The 18,539-nt window shown below is 39.8% G+C and overlaps 1 protein-coding gene across 5 annotated transcripts in view; it reads left to right on the forward strand.

Moving 5' to 3' along the window:
• The window catches only part of KIF13B (kinesin family member 13B), a 187,433-nt gene that overhangs the window by 107,756 nt on the left and 61,138 nt on the right, over positions 1-18,539 (forward strand). For all 5 annotated transcript variants that reach the window (XM_079925899.1, XM_079925896.1, XM_079925897.1 and 2 more), the window contains exons 17-26: positions 278-488; positions 1,376-1,538; positions 3,036-3,182; positions 4,574-4,723; positions 5,012-5,140; positions 10,034-10,204; positions 11,465-11,622; positions 12,924-13,056; positions 17,341-17,487; positions 18,102-18,131. In XM_079925899.1, coding sequence (XP_079782025.1) covers positions 278-488; positions 1,376-1,538; positions 3,036-3,182; positions 4,574-4,723; positions 5,012-5,140; positions 10,034-10,204; positions 11,465-11,622; positions 12,924-13,056; positions 17,341-17,487; positions 18,102-18,131 — 1,439 coding nt within the window. The remainder of the gene's footprint in view (positions 1-277; positions 489-1,375; positions 1,539-3,035; positions 3,183-4,573; positions 4,724-5,011; positions 5,141-10,033; positions 10,205-11,464; positions 11,623-12,923; positions 13,057-17,340; positions 17,488-18,101; positions 18,132-18,539) is intronic.

Raw genomic sequence — 18,539 nt, forward strand, 5'->3', positions numbered from 1 at the left:
GTAGTGGATTTCCGGACCGCTAATCTGTCTTAGGTTATGTGTAGAACATACAAATAGACCTGCTTTTTTTTATATGGAAGATGGTTTGGCATGTATCTGACAGAATAGATAATACGATCAGTAATTGGGAGTAAGGAAAGTTAACTGTCTATAAGAATCTTACGTTATTAATTAGGATGACAAACAACATAATAATACAGAACATTTAAAGTATATTGTGTTGTGCAGTTAACCTTTTATTATTTGCCTTAAAAAAAAAACAACAACACTTGTTTAGATCCCATGCAGTCAATACTGAACAGCCTAGAACAACAGCACGAAGAGGAGAAACGGTCTGCATTGGAGCGCCAGAGGCTCATGTACGAACATGAACTGGAGCAGCTCCGGAGACGGCTGTCTCCTGAGAAACAGAACTGTCGTAGTTCGGACAAGTTTTCCTTCCACTCACCCAGCGCTCAGCAGCGATTGAGGCAGTGGGCGGAAGAGAGGTAGGTGGAGCACAGGGCCTGTGCCACCTGCGTAGCATATGCTTGTCACCTTTAACCCACCTGCATAACATACAGAGTGGAAAAATCTAGGCCTTACTTTAAAAATGAATTAGATTAAAAGAGAGTGTTACAGCTAGGAACCACTTGGCATTGTCTTTCCCCTCCCCACTTTTGAAAAAAAAAATGGGAATTGTCAATTTATATTGATTTATTTAAAGCCGCCCCTGTTAGGTGCTGCCCCATTTTCAGTTTGTATGGCTTTTGGATTTGACTAAACAAGTATGTGTACTTAGAAGTTATACTTTATCATTGTATATTATACTTTAGGTTCTGAAGCGTGGGTAGATGCTTTTTTTAAAAAAGGAAAAAGAGAAAGGTGGTTTATCAGGTAGGTAAAGCATGGTACCAATGAGATTCAGATTGCAAGTTTGATCTATATTTGAGCTAATTAGCATTGCACTAAATGTTTTATCCATGGTTACAGACGTATTTAACTAACCTCTTGCTCTTCAGAGTTTGGTCTGCAGACAGGCAGCATCTCTGTCACCTGGAGATTGATAGAAATGTAGCATTTTGGGTCCCCCTCCCCAGACCTACTGAGTCAAAACCTTCAGTTTATCAAGATTCCCAGGTGATTTGTGTACACAGTCACGTTTGCCAAGCCCTAGTCTCTGGCCAGCTTCTTACAGGAGCATGTGCCAGTGCTTGTAACGTAGCCCACATTCAAGTGTGTGCATGGGCCAGTGTCGGTGATGTATTCCCTGTGTGCAAAATACAGTTGTAAAGCTTGGTTCGCAGTTTGGTGTTAACGTACCATGCACTATATAATATTCTGATGTGCTACTTTAATGGTTATCTGCCCCCCACCCCCTTTTTTTTTTTTGAAGAGAAGCAACACTGAATAACAGCCTGATGAGGCTGAGGGAACAAATCGTTAAGGCCAATCTGTTGGTGAGAGAAGCTAGTTACATTGCGGAAGAACTGGATAAACGAACAGAGTATAAAGTAACCCTACAGATTCCAGCTTCCAGCCTCGATGCCAACAGGAAGGTGAGATTGACGTTAATGAAAACAAACAAAGATATCACTGGATAAAACGCCTTCATATTATTCAGACACCGGGGTGGGGGGTTTGCCCTCATCCCCATCCCCAGCAGTACCCGTACCCCAAGTGGTTCTTCCCTTCATGCTATTCCTCTGCCACCCGCCACCCCTTGCCCCCCAAGTTAGGGATTCATTTTACCTATAGCATGTTGTTTTCTACTTGTCACTAGATGGCATGGCACAACTGTCCACTAGTTGTTTCATGTGGGTATTCAAGATCACAATTCTCTCTATTTTTTATAATGTAAGAAGCCTAATAAAAATCAGAGGTCAAGTCCCATCATAGTCTCCTATCCTTGCCATTCAGTTTTCTCGCTTATTTGGGTTCTTTTATAGCTCTTGATCATGTTAGTACATAATTTTTGATGGATTAGGTAGAATTTTGTATCCAGATATTCGTTTCCCTAGCCGGCTGAATATAAGGTAGAAGGGCCTTTGCAGTATGTGAGAGAACGGTAATTTTTGAACTTCAGAATTCTAAAATCCTTGCTTCGTTATGTAAATTCTGTTTCTTTGGAACTGATTATAGGCAAGATGTTAAGGCAACATTGGCGTCTTTCATAATTCTCCAAAGTTCTAAGTAGACGTACCAGAACAGTTTAAAAAATTTCCGGGAAATCTCAGTTGATTAGATATCTGATAGGTACATCTCTCTGGGGGAGATCTACAGGGGCATTTTTATTTTCTACATTGTGATTTCAAAACATTTAAACATGTTTTCTACATTAAAAGCACGTTGCTTTCTAAGCTAGAAAGACTTAAATGAGTACTATTTATTTTTTTTGAGGTGAAATTCACGTAACATAAAGTTAATTAAAGTGAACAATTCAGTGGCATGTAGTACATTCACAGTGTTGTGCAGCCAGCATCACTACCTAGTTCTGTACCGTCTTAATAATAAATTCAAACTACGTATATTTGGAATTTGGTATCATTTGTTGCCTCCAAATGGGTAAATAGGATACTTTTCACAGCTTACTCTTTTAATCATTTGTGTTTTGTATCACATTAAGATACTTAGCCATTCAGAAATTTTTTAAAATGCTAACTTTTGAAAGGTAAAAATTCTTCACCATCCATCCCACAAACTTTCCCTTCCCATTCAGTGCTTATGACTCTCTTCCTACCCACTGATACTCTTTGGTCATATGATGTCCTGAATAAAACATTTTTGACTTCCCCATAGACATGGTCTACTTTTCTGGGATTTGAGTTTAAATTTAGATTTATACTTAAATTTAAATTTTGACTGCAGTTAGATAGAAAGAGGTTATATTAAGCTTGTAAGATTTCTGGGAAGTTCTGCACTGAACAGATTAAAGAATGATACAGTTTCCATTTTAGTCGATGACATTTGACTGGTGGGTATAGAATGTTGGGGTTGATGTCTACGATGCATAGATATCTCTGTGCTTCCCAACGCCACTCTTACTGTCTTCACAGCGAGGCTCTCTCCTTAGTGAACCTGCCATCCAGGTGAGAAGAAAAGGAAAAGGGAAGCAGATTTGGTCTTTGGAAAAACTGGACAACAGGTTATTGGATATGAGAGATCTTTATCAGGAGTGGAAGGAGTGTGAAGAAGATACCCCAGTAAGTTATTTGAGAAAAACTACTTAACTGATAGTCACAGAAGGAACCACTCAGGAATGAGCCTGCCCATTTTAGGGAAGAACTGTTCATTTTTCCAAAATAGCTTGTTTAATAAATACAATACTTATTTTAATCCTGTCGATTGTTTAGCTAGTCAAGAATTTTAATAACCTGTTTTTCTGGCATCTTCTCTCCTCCACATTTGTGTTCTCTGGATTTCTAGTAGAATCTTCTGTGTTTTTCCTGGCTTCTGTTGGTGTTACGTGTATCTGTCTCCCATGGTTTTACTCAGGCCTTAATATCTCTCTTCCCATTTCTCAACATATTTTAACCTTGCAAATAACAAAACTACAACATCTGTTTTTTGAACTGAACATCAGTGGTACCTTAATATTTATACTATTAGGAACATTTTTTGAAGGCGTTTTGATCCTAAAGCAGGTGCCATAGATCTGAACTCTGGTACTCTCTCCTCAAGTTTCAGGTTTGCTCATTTAGGTCAGCCGTGTGCTTGTACCTATTTAAAATAGAAGTATGAATTATGTATATTTTTACATAGTTTCAGCGCTGCTGGTCCTAGGGCCCCATAGAGTTGTTCACTTCCTTAGCCTCTTGTTTTGTAAAAATGTTCATCAAGGGCTTCCCTGGTGGCGCAGTGATTGAGAGTCCGCCTGCCGATGCAGGGGACACGGGTTCGTGCCCGGTCCGGGAAGATCCCACATGCTGTGGAGCGGCTGGGCCCGTGAGCCATGGCCGCTGAGCCTGCGCGTCCAGAGCCTGTGCTCCGCAACGGGAGAGGCCACAACAGTGAGAGGCCCGTGTACCGCAAAAAAAAAAAAATGTTCATCAATAAAAATGACTTCTTATAGTTAGATGACATTTTTTTCTTAAAACATTTTTTTCCATTTTCTTCTGTATTCCTCTCCTATTTCAACTTAGAAATGAAATAACATTAACAACAAATAACAAGCAAACCACACTCTTGTAAGGGGGTCACCTCTCATTAGCAGCAGCGTGTCTAATGATTTGGTAGGGACAGGTAGAATAGATGTGAATGAAAAATAGAGTACTTTTGTACACTCTGCTGATCTTTCTAGTCAATGTATGCTTTCTCTATTTTCACAGCAAGGTTTCCATGTAAGGGAGAAGAAATGATGAAAGTAATGATGTGTTATTGGGATTGCTCTCTCATGGGTGAAGGGTGCTGACCACCATTCTAAGGGGGAATGAGGAAGAGTGTGTGTGTGTGTGTGTGTGTGTGCGTGCATGCAATACGATGCTATACTTCAGCTAAGTTTAGTGACTTTATTAGACTGCATCAAAAAGTGGTAGGTTGAATGCGTTTATTTTAAGAGATTTTCTGAAGCTGTATGTTTTGAATCTCTTTAAAGGTGATACGGTCTTACTTCAAGCGTGCAGATCCGTTCTATGATGAGCAGGAAAATCATAGTCTCATTGGGGTGGCTAATGTCTTCCTGGAGTCCCTCTTCTATGATGTGAAGTTACAATATGCTGTTCCAATCATCAACCAGAAAGGAGAGGTTAGTTTTCTCCTCGTGCCTTGTGCCCCGCAGAGAACAGTTTGAGAAACAACAGGGTGGTGATAGTAAATTGTTGTTATAATTTTTCATCAATAACGACAGGCATTATCTATGTGTATTATTAATATCTGTGTTTCCATACTGCTGGATGGTGATTATTCCAAATAAATACTTTGAGGTAAAGTAACTGGTAGAACCTGTTATACCACTAAGCTAACCACTTGACTGTACAACAGAGGAAAGAACAAAATCTGGAGAAAGGATCTGCTTTTGTCCCCACTGCTGTAGGTGGCAGGCCGGCTGCATGTAGAGGTGATGCGCATTAGTGGTGACATCGGGGAGAGAATTGCGGGAGGTGATGATGCTGCAGACGCGTCCTTTGATAAGGAGACCCAGGAGAACAAACTTGTGTGCATGGTAAGGCCCACTTGCCTTTAGAAGTAGTAGAAGTGCAGCTGGTTTTGAGGATTGTGGTTATTTAGACAGTAAATACTGTGTCCTTTTTCAAATTTTGAAAATATCTGTCTCTAAATAAATCTTTAGTATTTAGTGTTCTAGAAACCGTATTTCGTCACATTTTCCTGACATTCCAGGTAGCCAGGTGTTTCCACTCCCTTCCTCTGTGACCCCTTGGATAAGTCACCTCTTTCTTCTGGGCTGTTCTGCCCTAAAATTATGTGAATTTGAGTTTGTCTGAACTTCTCTCTAGAGAAGCCAGTTTTCTCACACAGGTTTCCTCCTCCTTTTGGGCCTCTTCTGATGCTGGAGGTGTGTCCCAGCCTTGGTCCTATTGCTAAGCAGCCGCCTAAGCCACTCTTCACCCTGTCTTTGCATGTTTCTTGTTTCCTCTTCAGGAGCATGCCTTTGCTTGTGCTGTCCCCTCATGTCCTCGCCCCAGACCCTTTCCTCTCTGCTCTTCCCACGCATACTGTTCCTGAACTGTGTGTTGAGTATCATCTGTGAGACACTGTCAGGCACTGGGAATATGAAAATGAGTCAGGCAGGACTCGTGCTGTCAGGGGAGCAACCTGTGTAGTTGGTGTGCACCTCTGGGGGACGCAGAGGTAAACGGAGGACTCCAGTACTGTGTGTCCCGTGTGCTCTGAGAGGGGTAGATAGGAGTTGTTCTGGGACACAGAGTAGGGGTCATCAATGAATGCACATAGTGAGGTCTGAGGGATATTTCTGGAAAGATGAGACTGAGAGTGAACTGGAAGGAGAGCATGTTATGTAAAGCTGTCCTCTCCCTAGGGGGCTGTGGTATCGTCGCGGGTGGTTGCTTGGGCGCGTGTTAGGTCAGCATAGGTAGGGCCGCCTCTTCACTCATTACGACAAGGAGAACATCCCATCGTGCATTTCCAGGCACACTCTAGTGGGCCAGGGTGCCATGGGTTGAGAATCACCCAGGCACCACTTAAAAAGGTTTTTGAAGACGAGAAATCAGCAAGGGGCTTAGACACCGTGTGTGAGTGAGGAGGCCATTCAAAGGTGAGGCCAGGAAGCCCACACTTCACTCTCATTTCATAGTCTATCCTAGGTCCAGTCTTGTAGCTCAGTAAATATTTCTAGAATTGAGTTTCATTTTGAAAGGAGTAAGTTAGGCATCAGCTACAGGTATGGAGCAGCTAAAGCTGTTAGAGTTGGGCCACTTTCCATGTATTTAGGAGGCCTCAATTAGTAATTGACGGTCCATTGCTTCCGTGTGACGGGGAAGTATTCTTAATTCACTAAACGGTGAATCTTTGTACTGTACTCGATTTCAGAACATTTCCTTTGAGGTTGTATGATTATCAAAGATGGGGAGACATAGGCTTTGTGACTCATAATGGCCCACTTTAAAGGGGATGGACCAGAGATGCAACCTGTGAAACTTACCATTAGTGAAGTAACATGTGAGGGTACTGTCTCACTTGGGAAATGTATCTTTGTCACTGGGTAACTTAGGCTTTTTTTTTTTTTAAATGAAGTTAAAATGTATTAATTTTTTTTATGGAAGATATCAAACATATAGAAAAGTAGTAGGATAGTGTCATTGACCCCTATTCATTCTCCCTCGACTATCAACTCATGGTCAGTCTTGTTTCGTTCATATACACAAGGTGCTTCTCCACTGTCCCCTTCCCTTGGATTATTTTGAAGCGATCCCAGACATCATATTTCTTCAAGAATAGTTTAGTATATATATCTCCAAAAGAAGAGGACTTTTAAAAAACCAACCTAGCCAGGATATCATGATCAAGAGTTAATACTTTTTTAATATCATGAAATATCCAGTCAGTTTCCCTGGTCGTCTTGGCGTCTTTAGTCTATTTTATATTTTAATCTTTAGGCTCTGGCCCTTATGCTTGCTCCCTCATGCTTGCCCTCTCTCTCTCTCACCCTGCAATTTGTTTATTGTAGAAACTGCATTGTCATCGTGTGTTTTCTCATAGTCTGGATTTTGCTGATTGGTATTATTTACTGTGTTAAGGTGTATTTGCTGTAAATTGGGAGTTAGATATAAAGGTGACCTGGGGGAGGGGAGGGGCGATGATCCTTTACAGGGTAAGGTGTCTTCCATCAGAAGGCACGTCATGTCTGGTTCTCTTTTGGGGTTGTTAGCAATCGTTGATGGTTATTACCTAGGTATTTCATTAGGAGTTAGAAAAAATAATTCTATCATCCCTTCATTTATTAGCTGGAATTATGTAGAGTGAACCTTCCTACTGTCAACTATTTTGCTATTCAGAGGTACAATTTGTATCTAAAAGGCAGGGTGAATGCTCCATTCTCTCCCTTTATTCACTAGTTTTCAAAATAATGAATTGGTTTTCCTACTATTATGCAAAAGCGACAAGTGAGGTTTTTTTGGTTTGGTCTTCATATCATTATGAACTCTTGGATTTAAATATACTTGGTGTGTTTTGATTCATTGTATTCATTACCTATATCGAAGCTCAAACAATCCCATCTTTGGCCTGTGGAGGCCTCTTCGGGTAGCTCTTGAGTCCTTTGATACAACCCTAACCCTCAGAGAGTGTGCCAGCATTCCTGCTCTGGAGTGACGCAGACTGTACATTCCTTGTCCCAGACCATTTCTCCACTGAAAGGGAACTGGATCCCTTTCAGTGGGGAGTGGTTTTTAGACACCATATTCTGAGTGTGTAATAGCCTTTTGTGTAAAAGGAGGAAGACAAATAAACTGTATGGTAGTTAAATATTGGTGGGGAATAAAACAAAAGATACCAGTTTGGGGGCACTTAAGATATCACAGGTGATGAGTATCACTGGCCCTTAAAAGAAGACTAGATTTATTTTTCTGTGATGAAAAAAAGTATGCACATATTAACATATTGATCATTTTAATTACATTAAATAAAATTAGTATATTTTAAAACCGCGAACAACATCAGTGTCTCCCGACATTTCTGGGCTGTAGGTCTTGAGCAGTGGCAAGTTGAAGTCTGTGGTATTCTGACACCTGGTGGTGATTTTGGTTTCTGCAAGCAAATACTTAAACCTATGTTCTAGACATCATTCCTGATATTTTTATTCCTGATATTCTTTATTCCTGCAGTCTCATTCCTGAGGAGTTGCCTATAGGGGAGAGAGTTCAGCATATGAAACCTTGCTTTCTTATTTATTTCAATCTTAAAATTGAAATTGATTTCTAAGAAAGAAAATTAACTTTCAGATGGAATTCAGTCACAAAGAAGTATGTATTGAACATCCATCCACGTAACGCCTGGTAGTGATTTCATTCATTGTATTTCATTGGTATGGTTAGTCCTCACACATCTATCATTAGGTAGCTATCCTGTTTTCCATAGGAGAAAAACTAAGCCTAAGAATTAAAGTAATTTGCTCATAAACAGAAGCTAATAAGTGGCAGAAATTTTTATTTAGATCTTTGTACTCCAGAATATTGCAATCTTCCCAAATACCACATTGCCTCATCTTAAAGAATATAATAAGCATTTTAAACACTTAATGAAAAGGGCATGGTTTTTAAAATTTAATGAAAAATTAATTGCCAAATACTAATGGCTCTATTTGGTTTGGAGAAACAAAATGTGTTAGTCAATCTGTCTTTCATAGCCTGGGAATTGCTATCTAGATGTTTCAAACTCTGTGCCATCACAGAAAAAAGTGAGTAATAGCAGGAGTGCCCGTCCGTTGCTTACCCATTATAGAAGAAAATGGTCGTCTGCTTTGCATGATTTTCTGTGTCATTATTAATGCTTCGTTAAACAGTAGAACATTTGTGGTTGCTAAACTATGTAAACTTCTGCCACATACTCAAATCTGTTTTTGTTTATTTTACGTACTGGAGGTTTAGAGTGCGTCATACAACATGTAGGAAGCGACCAGGTGAAGAGCGTGATAACTGATCAGTGTGCAGTCTCCTGAAGGTTGGCCTCATGGATTATGAAGTCAGAATTTAGCTTAGTTAATTTCAGGATTTAGTTTCTTCCACAACTTATCACAAAGTTAAAAATCAACCTGACACTGCCTGCCAAAAGAAATATTTAGACCATTGGCTGCTTTAAAATCTATTATGGGCATTTCTTCTGGGGGCGTTCGGGTCTGATTAAACACATACTTCTGTAATCGCACGTAGTTATCACAAAACCCCACACCCCAGCAGTCCAGGGCACATTTCCTTTGATCTGGCCCTCCTCCCTGAATCTGCACGGAGAAGGCATCGTACACATCGCTGCAGAGAATGGTCAGCGGTCACCATCTTTTGTCTCCTCCGTTCACCCCTCCAGATCTTCAGAGTATACATTCCTGATGCTTTTAAAGTTTTCCAAAAACGCTCTAGTAGCAAGTAACATTCCAATTGAGAACCTTGTTCTTTATTATACATTAAAATATCAAATAAATTTTTTTTTGCCCTTTTCTGAATATTTACTGCTTACTGGTATGCACACTGTTTTCATTCTTCATTCATCATTCTTAACAATCTTGTGTCCTTGGGCCGTATTATCCATAGTTGGCCGAGTTTGTATGATTGAATGGTGCTGATGTTTGAGAACTTTCTTCTTCCGAAGATGATGATGATATAAAAAACTAGAATTGTAAATGTGCTTCATCAGCCTGTAAATGCTTTAAAATGTCCACTTGTATATCCTCAAGGTTACTGATACCTTGTGTCAACCTCTCACTAAATATGACATTTCACAGATGCAAAAATACAGCCCAGGTTGAATGAGATTTGGTCAACGTAAACCAACTGTTAGTGACACAGTCAGGACTAGAGCCTGTGTCTCTGACTCAAAGTACTTCTTGGAACTTTCTGAGTTAAAAACAGTCTTCCTTTTCCTTCAGGTTAAAATACTTCAAGCCACCGGCTTGCCACAGCATCTGTCCCACTTTGTATTCTGCAAATACAACTTCTGGGATCAACAGGAGCCGGTAATTGTTGCACCCGAGGTGGATACCTCATCCTCTCCTGTCAGCAAGGAACCTCAGTGCATGGTTGTCTTTGATCAGTGCAATGTAAGTGTGTTTTCCAGACTGGGGCAGCATTTAATTACTCAGGTCAAAACAAAAAACAACCCATATTTTGTTGAGTAATTTGGTACCAGTCTGTGTCTTGGATCAGGTTCTTAGAGTGGGGTTGGAGTCAAAGACTAAAGTGCCGTCAACACAGTGTATGTACATGTTAACTTACACAACGTTATATGTCAATTATATCTCTGTAAGCCTGGGGGAAAAGCAGAACTATAGTGTCAGTGCATGTAGCTCCTCCAGCATCAAAAGTTAACTGTTGTGTGACTACATGTACATATGTCTACTCTTCTCCAAAAGGAATCCATGTTTTGTATGAGTTACTGGAGAAACTGTCATCTGGGAAGGTTAGGAAACTAGTGTTTTAGAGAAAGTGAAGATAGGGAGACAACAACTAGCATTGTGGAGCCCCTAATGTTCTGTCCAGCACTTTGTGATTCTTTCATTTGCTCTTTCCCACAGTTGTATTTGATGACAGTGCTTTTTTTAGCTGAAGAAGTCGGTTCAGAGGTCATTTGCCCATGGCTAGTAACTAGCAGAGCCGGGACTGTCAGATTCTAAATTCTCTTTTTCTACTTTATCTCACTTGAGCCATCTCATTTTTTTTTTTTTTTTTCGAGAGAGGTCTCTTTCTAATCTGTTTAAAACAGAAATACTTTTGTTGTGCTAAAGATCGAGAGAGAGAGAGGTTCTATGACTTTTTAAAATAAACTTTTTTAGAGCTTAATCCTAATTATTGCAAGAGGCTGTTTTACATCTATCGTACAAAGATGGACAGATAGGAGAATTTTTTTAAAATAGGTGATTATTTGCACTGATGATCAGTATTTATTTCCTTTCTCTCTTATTATTGGAGATAGTTAACTTCCTAAAAACTGGAAAAAATTGTTTTTCCAACACACTGCTGCCTTACTGGATGTAATAACTTTTATATCAAGACGTAGATCATTGTTGTCATTCTTAATATAATTATTTATACTTTCAAAAATAGCTCCCAAAATATTGCTAACAAAATAGAATACAGTGCTGGTCTTTCACAATAGATTTTCAAGGTGAAAAGTTTTTTAAAAATCAGAGTTAAGAACCTCGGGCCATCTGAGCATTCATTATGGGTGTTGGATGACAGTTTTGTCCTATGGCTAAAACATTCTATTTCTCTTCTCCATGATGAAGTGAGGATATGTCAGGTGTAAGTAATTGTAAGGTCACTAGAAGGTGTTTTCTTCTTCTGTACTTACTTCCTTTCAGGAATTTTCTGTTGGCATCACTGAAGACTTTATCGAGCACCTTTCAGAAGGGGCTTTGGCAATTGAAGTCTATGGCCATAAGATGAATGATCCTCGGAAAAACCCAACCCTGTGGGATTTGGGGATTATCCAAGCGAAAACACGCAGTCTTCGGGACAGGTGAATTTTAGATATCCATCTGATTCCATTTATAATTTTAAAAAATTGCTAGAGATTAATATTGCCATTTATAAAGGTTACCCCTTCCTGAGCATTACCAGTATTCCAGTAATAGCTGGTGTTGTGTCCACGGTATTAACAGCACAGTTAAACTTCCTTGGAGGAGTGAACTTTGAAGAGTGATGGGAAAAAGTTAAGAAATAGGTAGTTAGGAATGAAGTGTGAAATGAATTTTTGGAGAATAGGTTGCTTATCATTATGAAATACCTCTAATTAATCATCTGTAGAGAAAATAGATCAAGATATACTCTGGAATTCAGGTTTACATGGTTTTTTTTTAAAATAAATTTATCTTTGGCTGTGTCGGGTCTTTGTTACTGCGTGCCGGCTTTCTCTAGTTGTGGTGAGCGGGGGCTACTGTTCGTTGCGGTGCGCGGGCTTCTCATTGCGGTGGCCTCTTTTGTTGTGGAGCACTGGCTCAGCACGCAGGCTTCAGTAGTTGTGGCACTCAGGCTCAGTAGTTGTGGCTCGTGGGCTCTAGAGCACAGGCTCAGTAGTTGTGGCACACGGGCTTAGTTGCTCCGCAGCATGTGGGATCCTCCTGGACCAGGGCTCGAACCCGTGTCCCCTGCATTGGCAGGTGGACTCTTAACCACTGCACCACCAGGGAAGTCCCTTACTTATTCTATCTTTAGCTCAAAGTTCTTTTCAAGTAGCATTAATCATGGAAGGAGGAAGGCTTACTTGTTGACCAGGATTTTAAACAGAAGAGTTAAAAGGAAAAGACTGAAAGAGCATATATTTGTACTGCATCTAATTATAGATGAGAAGCAGATTTTCTTCTTTTTTTTGTATTTAGAAAGTTTTACCAAATACTAAATTAGACATTGGGATTTTTTTTTTTGATTCTCTTATTGACCTCAGCAGAGATACTTGTCCAGTCACCAAAGCATACAGCACTACCTTTGCTGTATGAAAAGATAATCACTGCAACTTACTTCTGTACTTCTGATAACAATGTTTAAATTTTTGAATAACCACTTTGAAATAGATTTGTAATTATCATACCTTTTTGAATGAAATAAAGGCATCATTTTTAGTTCTGATGTTGTTTGTTGAACTTTGCTTTTAATTACATTTGCCAGTATGTATTTGTGTATTACTCACTGAACTACAGATAATTCTACTGAGTTATTCTGTTTGGAGGTTATTTTCGTCATTAATTCTCATGTGTAGGATCCTAAGCTGCCTGTATTGAAATAGAAATGTATGATTTTCCAAGAACTTCAACTATTTCCTAGATGGAGCGAAGTCACCAGGAAAGTGGAATTCTGGGTTCAAATCTTGGAACAGAATGAGAATGGTGAATACTGCCCTGTAGAGGTAATTCCTGCAAAGGACGTGCCAACAGGTGGAATCTTCCAACTCCGGCAGGTAATGAAATTTTTAATGTTAACATTGAATTCTTTGGTGTTGTAAAGGTTAATATTGGATTCCTTTTAGCAGAAACATCAGGGATAATGAAATCTAGATTGGCCAAGACCACTTATTAAAGTTTTCTCTCCCTTCATGTGTATTTTCTTTCATTTTCAAAAATAAAGCTGTTTACAGTATTTAAAACCAGCTTCTGTGAAGTTTAAGTAAGAAAAAGATAAGCTTTGGGGACTCCCCTAGTGGCACAGTGGATAAGGCTTGTGCTCCCAGTGCACAGGGGTTCCGGGTTCAATCCCTGGTCAAGGGAACTAGATCCCACATGCATGCCGCAACTAAGGAGCCAGCAAGCTGCAACTAAGGAGCCAGCAAGCCACAACAAGGAGCCCACCTGCTGCAACTAAGACCCAGTGCGACCAAATAAATAAATATTTTTTTAAAAAAAAGAAAAAGATAAGCTTTATAGTGACTTAGAATTGAACTGTAGGAAACAAAACAAACGTATCAAGCAGCATTAGAACATTTATAAAGACAAGGAGAGACTGTGTGACATGGCAGAAAGAACAAGCACTTCAGAGTCTAACATTCTGGGGTTTGGTTCTGGCTGTCCCATGACCTAGCTGTATATCCGTGAGCAAGTTCAGTCACCTCCCGGAACCTTTCCTCAGGTGTAAAGTGGAGCAGGGTGATAATACCAACTTTGTAGGGTTATTGTGAGGATTAGAAATACTGTATATGGGGCTTCCCTGGTGGCGCAGTGGTTGAGAGTCCACCTGCCGATGCAGGGGACACAGGTTCGTGCCCCGGTCTGGGAGAATCCCACATGCCGTGGAGCGGCTGGGCCCGTGAGCCATGGCATCTGAGCCTGCGCGTCCGGAGCCCCCGCTCTGCAACGGGAGAGGCCACAACAGTGAGAGGCCTGCGTACCGCAAAAAAAAAAAAAAAGAAATACTATATGGAGCCCAGTGCTTGATACATGGGAGATGAGAAGTGTTTTTCCCTCTGATGCCCACCAGTTCTCTGCTTCTCTGCAGGCACCAACTGGGTGTCTTGTAATTCAGTTCAGTTTGGACCCTAACTACCCAGAGCGAGCATCACACTCCACAGGTTTAAGGGCCCAGACTTACACAGGACTGCCCTCACTTCAGACACCAGCTGCAAGTATCAGGGCCCCAGGTCACCCACATTTCTGTCCTACTTGGCTACAGTTGAGGGTTCCCACAACTCTCAGGTTTCATAGTTTGCTGGAATGGCTCACAAAACTCAGGAAAGCCCTTTGCTTACTGTTACCAGTTTACTGTAAAAGATACAACTCAGGAACAGCCAAGCGGAAGAGCTGCACGGGGTAAGGTGTGGAGGAAGGATGAGGAGCTGCCGTGTGCCCTTCTCTGCGCCAGCTTCCCAGCACCTGACGTGTTCACCAGCCAGGAAGCTCTAACCCCATCGTTAGTAGGTTTTTACGTAGGCGTGGTGGATGACAGCACTGGCCTTTGGTGATTAACCCCATCTCCAGCCCCTTTTTTCTCACTCCCTGAGGTTTTGGCGTAGGGCTGAAAGTTCCGACCTTCTGATCAAGGCTTGGTCTTCCTGGCGACCAGCCCCAATCCTGAAGCCACCTAGGGATCTGCCTAGAGTGACCAAATGAAAAGTCACATGGTTAAAAGACGCACCTATCACCTTTATCATTAAGGAAATTCCAAGAGTTTTAGGAGCTCTGTGCCAGGAACTGAGGACAAAGACCAAATATCTTTTCTATCTTAACACGTTAGGTAAATAGGACACGTTAAGTAAATGCAGCTAGGTAGATGTGAATACCTGCCAGAAACCAATACAGCAGAGACACGTGTGGGACTTGTCACTTAACCCCAGACAGATGTGATCTGTAGTATCTGTGCTGCAAGTTAAAGATGAGAGTATCTTAATAGAATTTACATGTAAGACTTAGAAATACTCGTTTGCTATTCTTTACATGAAGTCAACATTTAGTAGAATATTATTGCCTGTGATAGTTTCCATACTTTAAAACAGTAGTAAAATATTAGAATGGCTCAAGAAAATGAATGTTGAAATCATTCAAAGCAAAATATGAGAAAAGGTTAAAGGAAAAAGTTTGCTTAAATAAGTTTCTGAATGTCTTAGGAGGAGGAAAATGATAAGCACTTGTTCTCTGACCCTAGCAAATGAATTTTAGCAAATCCATTCATGTATAGACAAGGCACTAAAAGCAAAAGGAAATTAGTTTAAAATATAGTGTGAGATATATACATAAAATAGGATTCATAAGGGTGTGAAGAACATCTTTTCCTGAACATCTGTTAAAACTATATATATCCTCTTTGGATGCCTTAGAAATTCTTCATCTCCCGGAAGGCAAGACCAGATAATTTTCTGTGGTTTAGTATAAATTGAATATTTAAGTGTTTTTCACACTTCTGGCAACCTTTACTAAAAGTGTTCAAAGATATCTTGGGTATATCAGGAAAGGCTTTTTTGAAGGATGTGCGTCTTGACCTGGGTGGTGAAAGAATCATGTTGGAAGGGTTCTTCATATATAAATGGCAGGAATAAAGATAGAGGGTGGAATTAGGTAAGTTTGGGTAGAAAGTATCAGTAACTTGTAGGAAGAGCTAGAAGCAGTAACAGAAGAGGTTATAGAGGCTTGGGGCAGCTAGTTCATGGAGGACCTTGGATGGTAGACTTATTAGAATTCAAAATGGGAACCTATTGTTCTCCAACAGGAAAATAGCAGAGGAGAACTGATTAGATTAACTGCATGCATTTGCTAGTTTTGTAGTTAAAAATAGTCAAATATCGGCAGTTACAAGAAGTTCACTAATAGTTTATGTATTGGTAAAGCTGTTCAAAGCTTTTCTGTGAAGCATTAAGCCATTCCTGGATCTTTTCCCTCTATTTTTCTCTCTCTTTATCCTGTATTCTCCCCCAAAGTATAGGTACTTCACCCTTCACGTTTGGGTGCACATTCAGAATAGGTCACTTCCTGTCTCAGGAAGAGTGAAAACCAAAGGTAGCTAATTGAAATGACTAAACTATTTCAGACAATTAAAATGTTTTCTTCTTTGCACAAAATATCTGATGCATAGTCCTCGGAAAATATTAAAGACATCTGCAACCCATCTCTTTAAATCTAGCTTGATAGAATCAATCATTGCCTAAGCTGATTTTCCTGGTGATACAAAGCTCTTGGGAATTAAAATCCAATAGAAGAGGGGAAGGGTAACTGACTTGAAATTACATGTTGAGATTCTGTTTTTCAAATTCTATTTTACATTCCTAGAATTTATAAACCAACTTTGAAGTCAGTGATTGGGGATACTGAGAATTTTCTTTTAAAAATTACTTCATTGTAAATATTCAAAGTCACATAGTGTTTATTGTGAAAACATGCTTAAAGAAGGAACAGTTTCTTTCTGATCAATTCTTCATTTTGCAACTTGGCTTAAAATTATTTTATTTTGGGATGAGAGCAGTGAATTCAGGATAGTGTAATCATTCTTATTATTCTGATTGCTTATTTTTTAAAGTGGATCCTACTATATATACTGGCTTTGGTAATCTGCTTTTGTAAAAGAAGTCTAGTTAACATCTGTCACTGTACTCTTTAACTTATATATCATGTATGTTTTTCTATAGCAATATTTTAATGACCATGTAAATATTTCATTAATATACTATAGTTTAAGCAGTTATCAATGCTATACATTTAATTTGCTTCTAATTTCTTGTTATTCTTAACATTGCTGTAAGATTCTTTATGTACATATATGATTACTTAAAACAGGTTCCTAGAAAGTTGAATTGCTGGGTCAAGGGATTCTTATTTTTTAAGGCAAATTGCCCTGCAGAAAGCTTTACCGATTTATATTCCCACCAACAGTGTATGTAGTTGCCTTTTTTGTAAACTTTGGGCAATATTGTAAATTGCCTTTTTAAAAGATAATTGCTAGCTTAGTAAGTGAAAATAAAGGTGTTTCATGCTTATTTTAATTTGCTTATTAGTAAGTGGAACATTTTATATTGTCTAGCCTTTTGCATTTCCTTTGTTAGATTGTTTTAAAGTTTTTTTTGTTGGAAAAAATATCTAAGCCATATATTTGTTCCTGATTAGTTTTTGAATTTGTAATTTACTACTAAACATGTAAGATACGGTGAGATAGCATCTCTAAAGATAAATGCTTTTCTCATCATCAGCCTGTAGGGGTCTCTCTAAACCAAATTTTTGGGAATCAAACCGATTTTGAGAAACTCTTAAAATTGTCTGTGATACAGGGGCAGTCCCGGCGAGTCCAAGTGGAAGTGAAGTCTGTGCAGGAGTCTGGGACTTTACCGCTGATGGAAGAATGTATATTGTCTGTTGGCATTGGATGTGTAAAAGTCAGGGCGCCGAGATCGGCCAAGACGCATGAAACCATCCATGTAAGTCTCTGTTGACAGACCCAACCAGACAAGAGAGTCTTTTGGAACCTGGCAGAAAACTGCCTTCCACAAACAATTCTTTCAGTATTTTATTTTCTTGGATATCTTTTTTTCTTTTCTTTTCTTTTCTTTTTTTTTTTTTTTAATTGTATTGCATTTGCGTGGAACCACTGCACCAGCTTGTTGGTTTTCCCTGGTACACGGCAAAGTGAGGGTTAAAACATCTCAGCCTCGGGGAGTTCCTCAGTGCCTGATTTCCGCCCCCCCACCCCTCTGCAGAAACCCCCTGCTGGCTCATAAAGACTATTTGCCAGCAGGTGGTTGATTTCCCCTGGGGAGTGGGACTATAAACCCAGCAGGGGGAGAGTATTGTACTAGCTCCCTGAAAAGGTCAAATGAGGTTCTTCACTTTCCTATGAGAAGCTCAAGGTTTCACTCCAACTACCTGAAAACTGTAAAACCGAGAGTGAGGGTGAGCGTGGGTGGGAGATGAAAAAGCGTATTCGTTAAAGTAGAAAATATAAAGTATGGGAAAAGATTCAAACTTCTTTAGCGTAGTCTGATTCTTGGATAAATGATTGTTTCGGCTCTGCATAATATATTTTTTCTCTTAGGAGGAAGAGGAGGACATGGACAGTTACCAGGTAATGAAGCACGGGTTATCCTAGTCAAATAAGCTCGATTAAAGTACTAAATTACACATTCCTGAGTCTTGCCATGCTGTTACTTAGTAACTACACAATTAGTTTTGATTCAGATATTGCTTTGTCTGAAGTTAAAACAGAAGGGAGCAATCATTTGTGACTGTTATCCTTTTCCAAACCTGGAGCTGCCCATCCAGGCCCCTGCAGATCCATTCTTCAGGTCCTCTTCCTTGCACTTGCTCTCTCCTTTTTCCCTGGAAGAGCTGTTGCAGACTTGGCTTCAGTCAAGCCACGCCCCTTAGGTATTTTCCATACTTTAAGCCAGGTCTCCTTTCCCTACTTCCTGGAGTCATACAGGTTTTGTTTTGTTTTTCCCCCCACCCCCCTTTCCCTAATCTCCTGCAAGAT

Source organism: Stenella coeruleoalba, assembly GCF_951394435.1.
Source record: "Stenella coeruleoalba genome assembly, chromosome: 7".
Taxonomy (NCBI): Eukaryota; Metazoa; Chordata; class Mammalia; order Artiodactyla; family Delphinidae; genus Stenella; species Stenella coeruleoalba.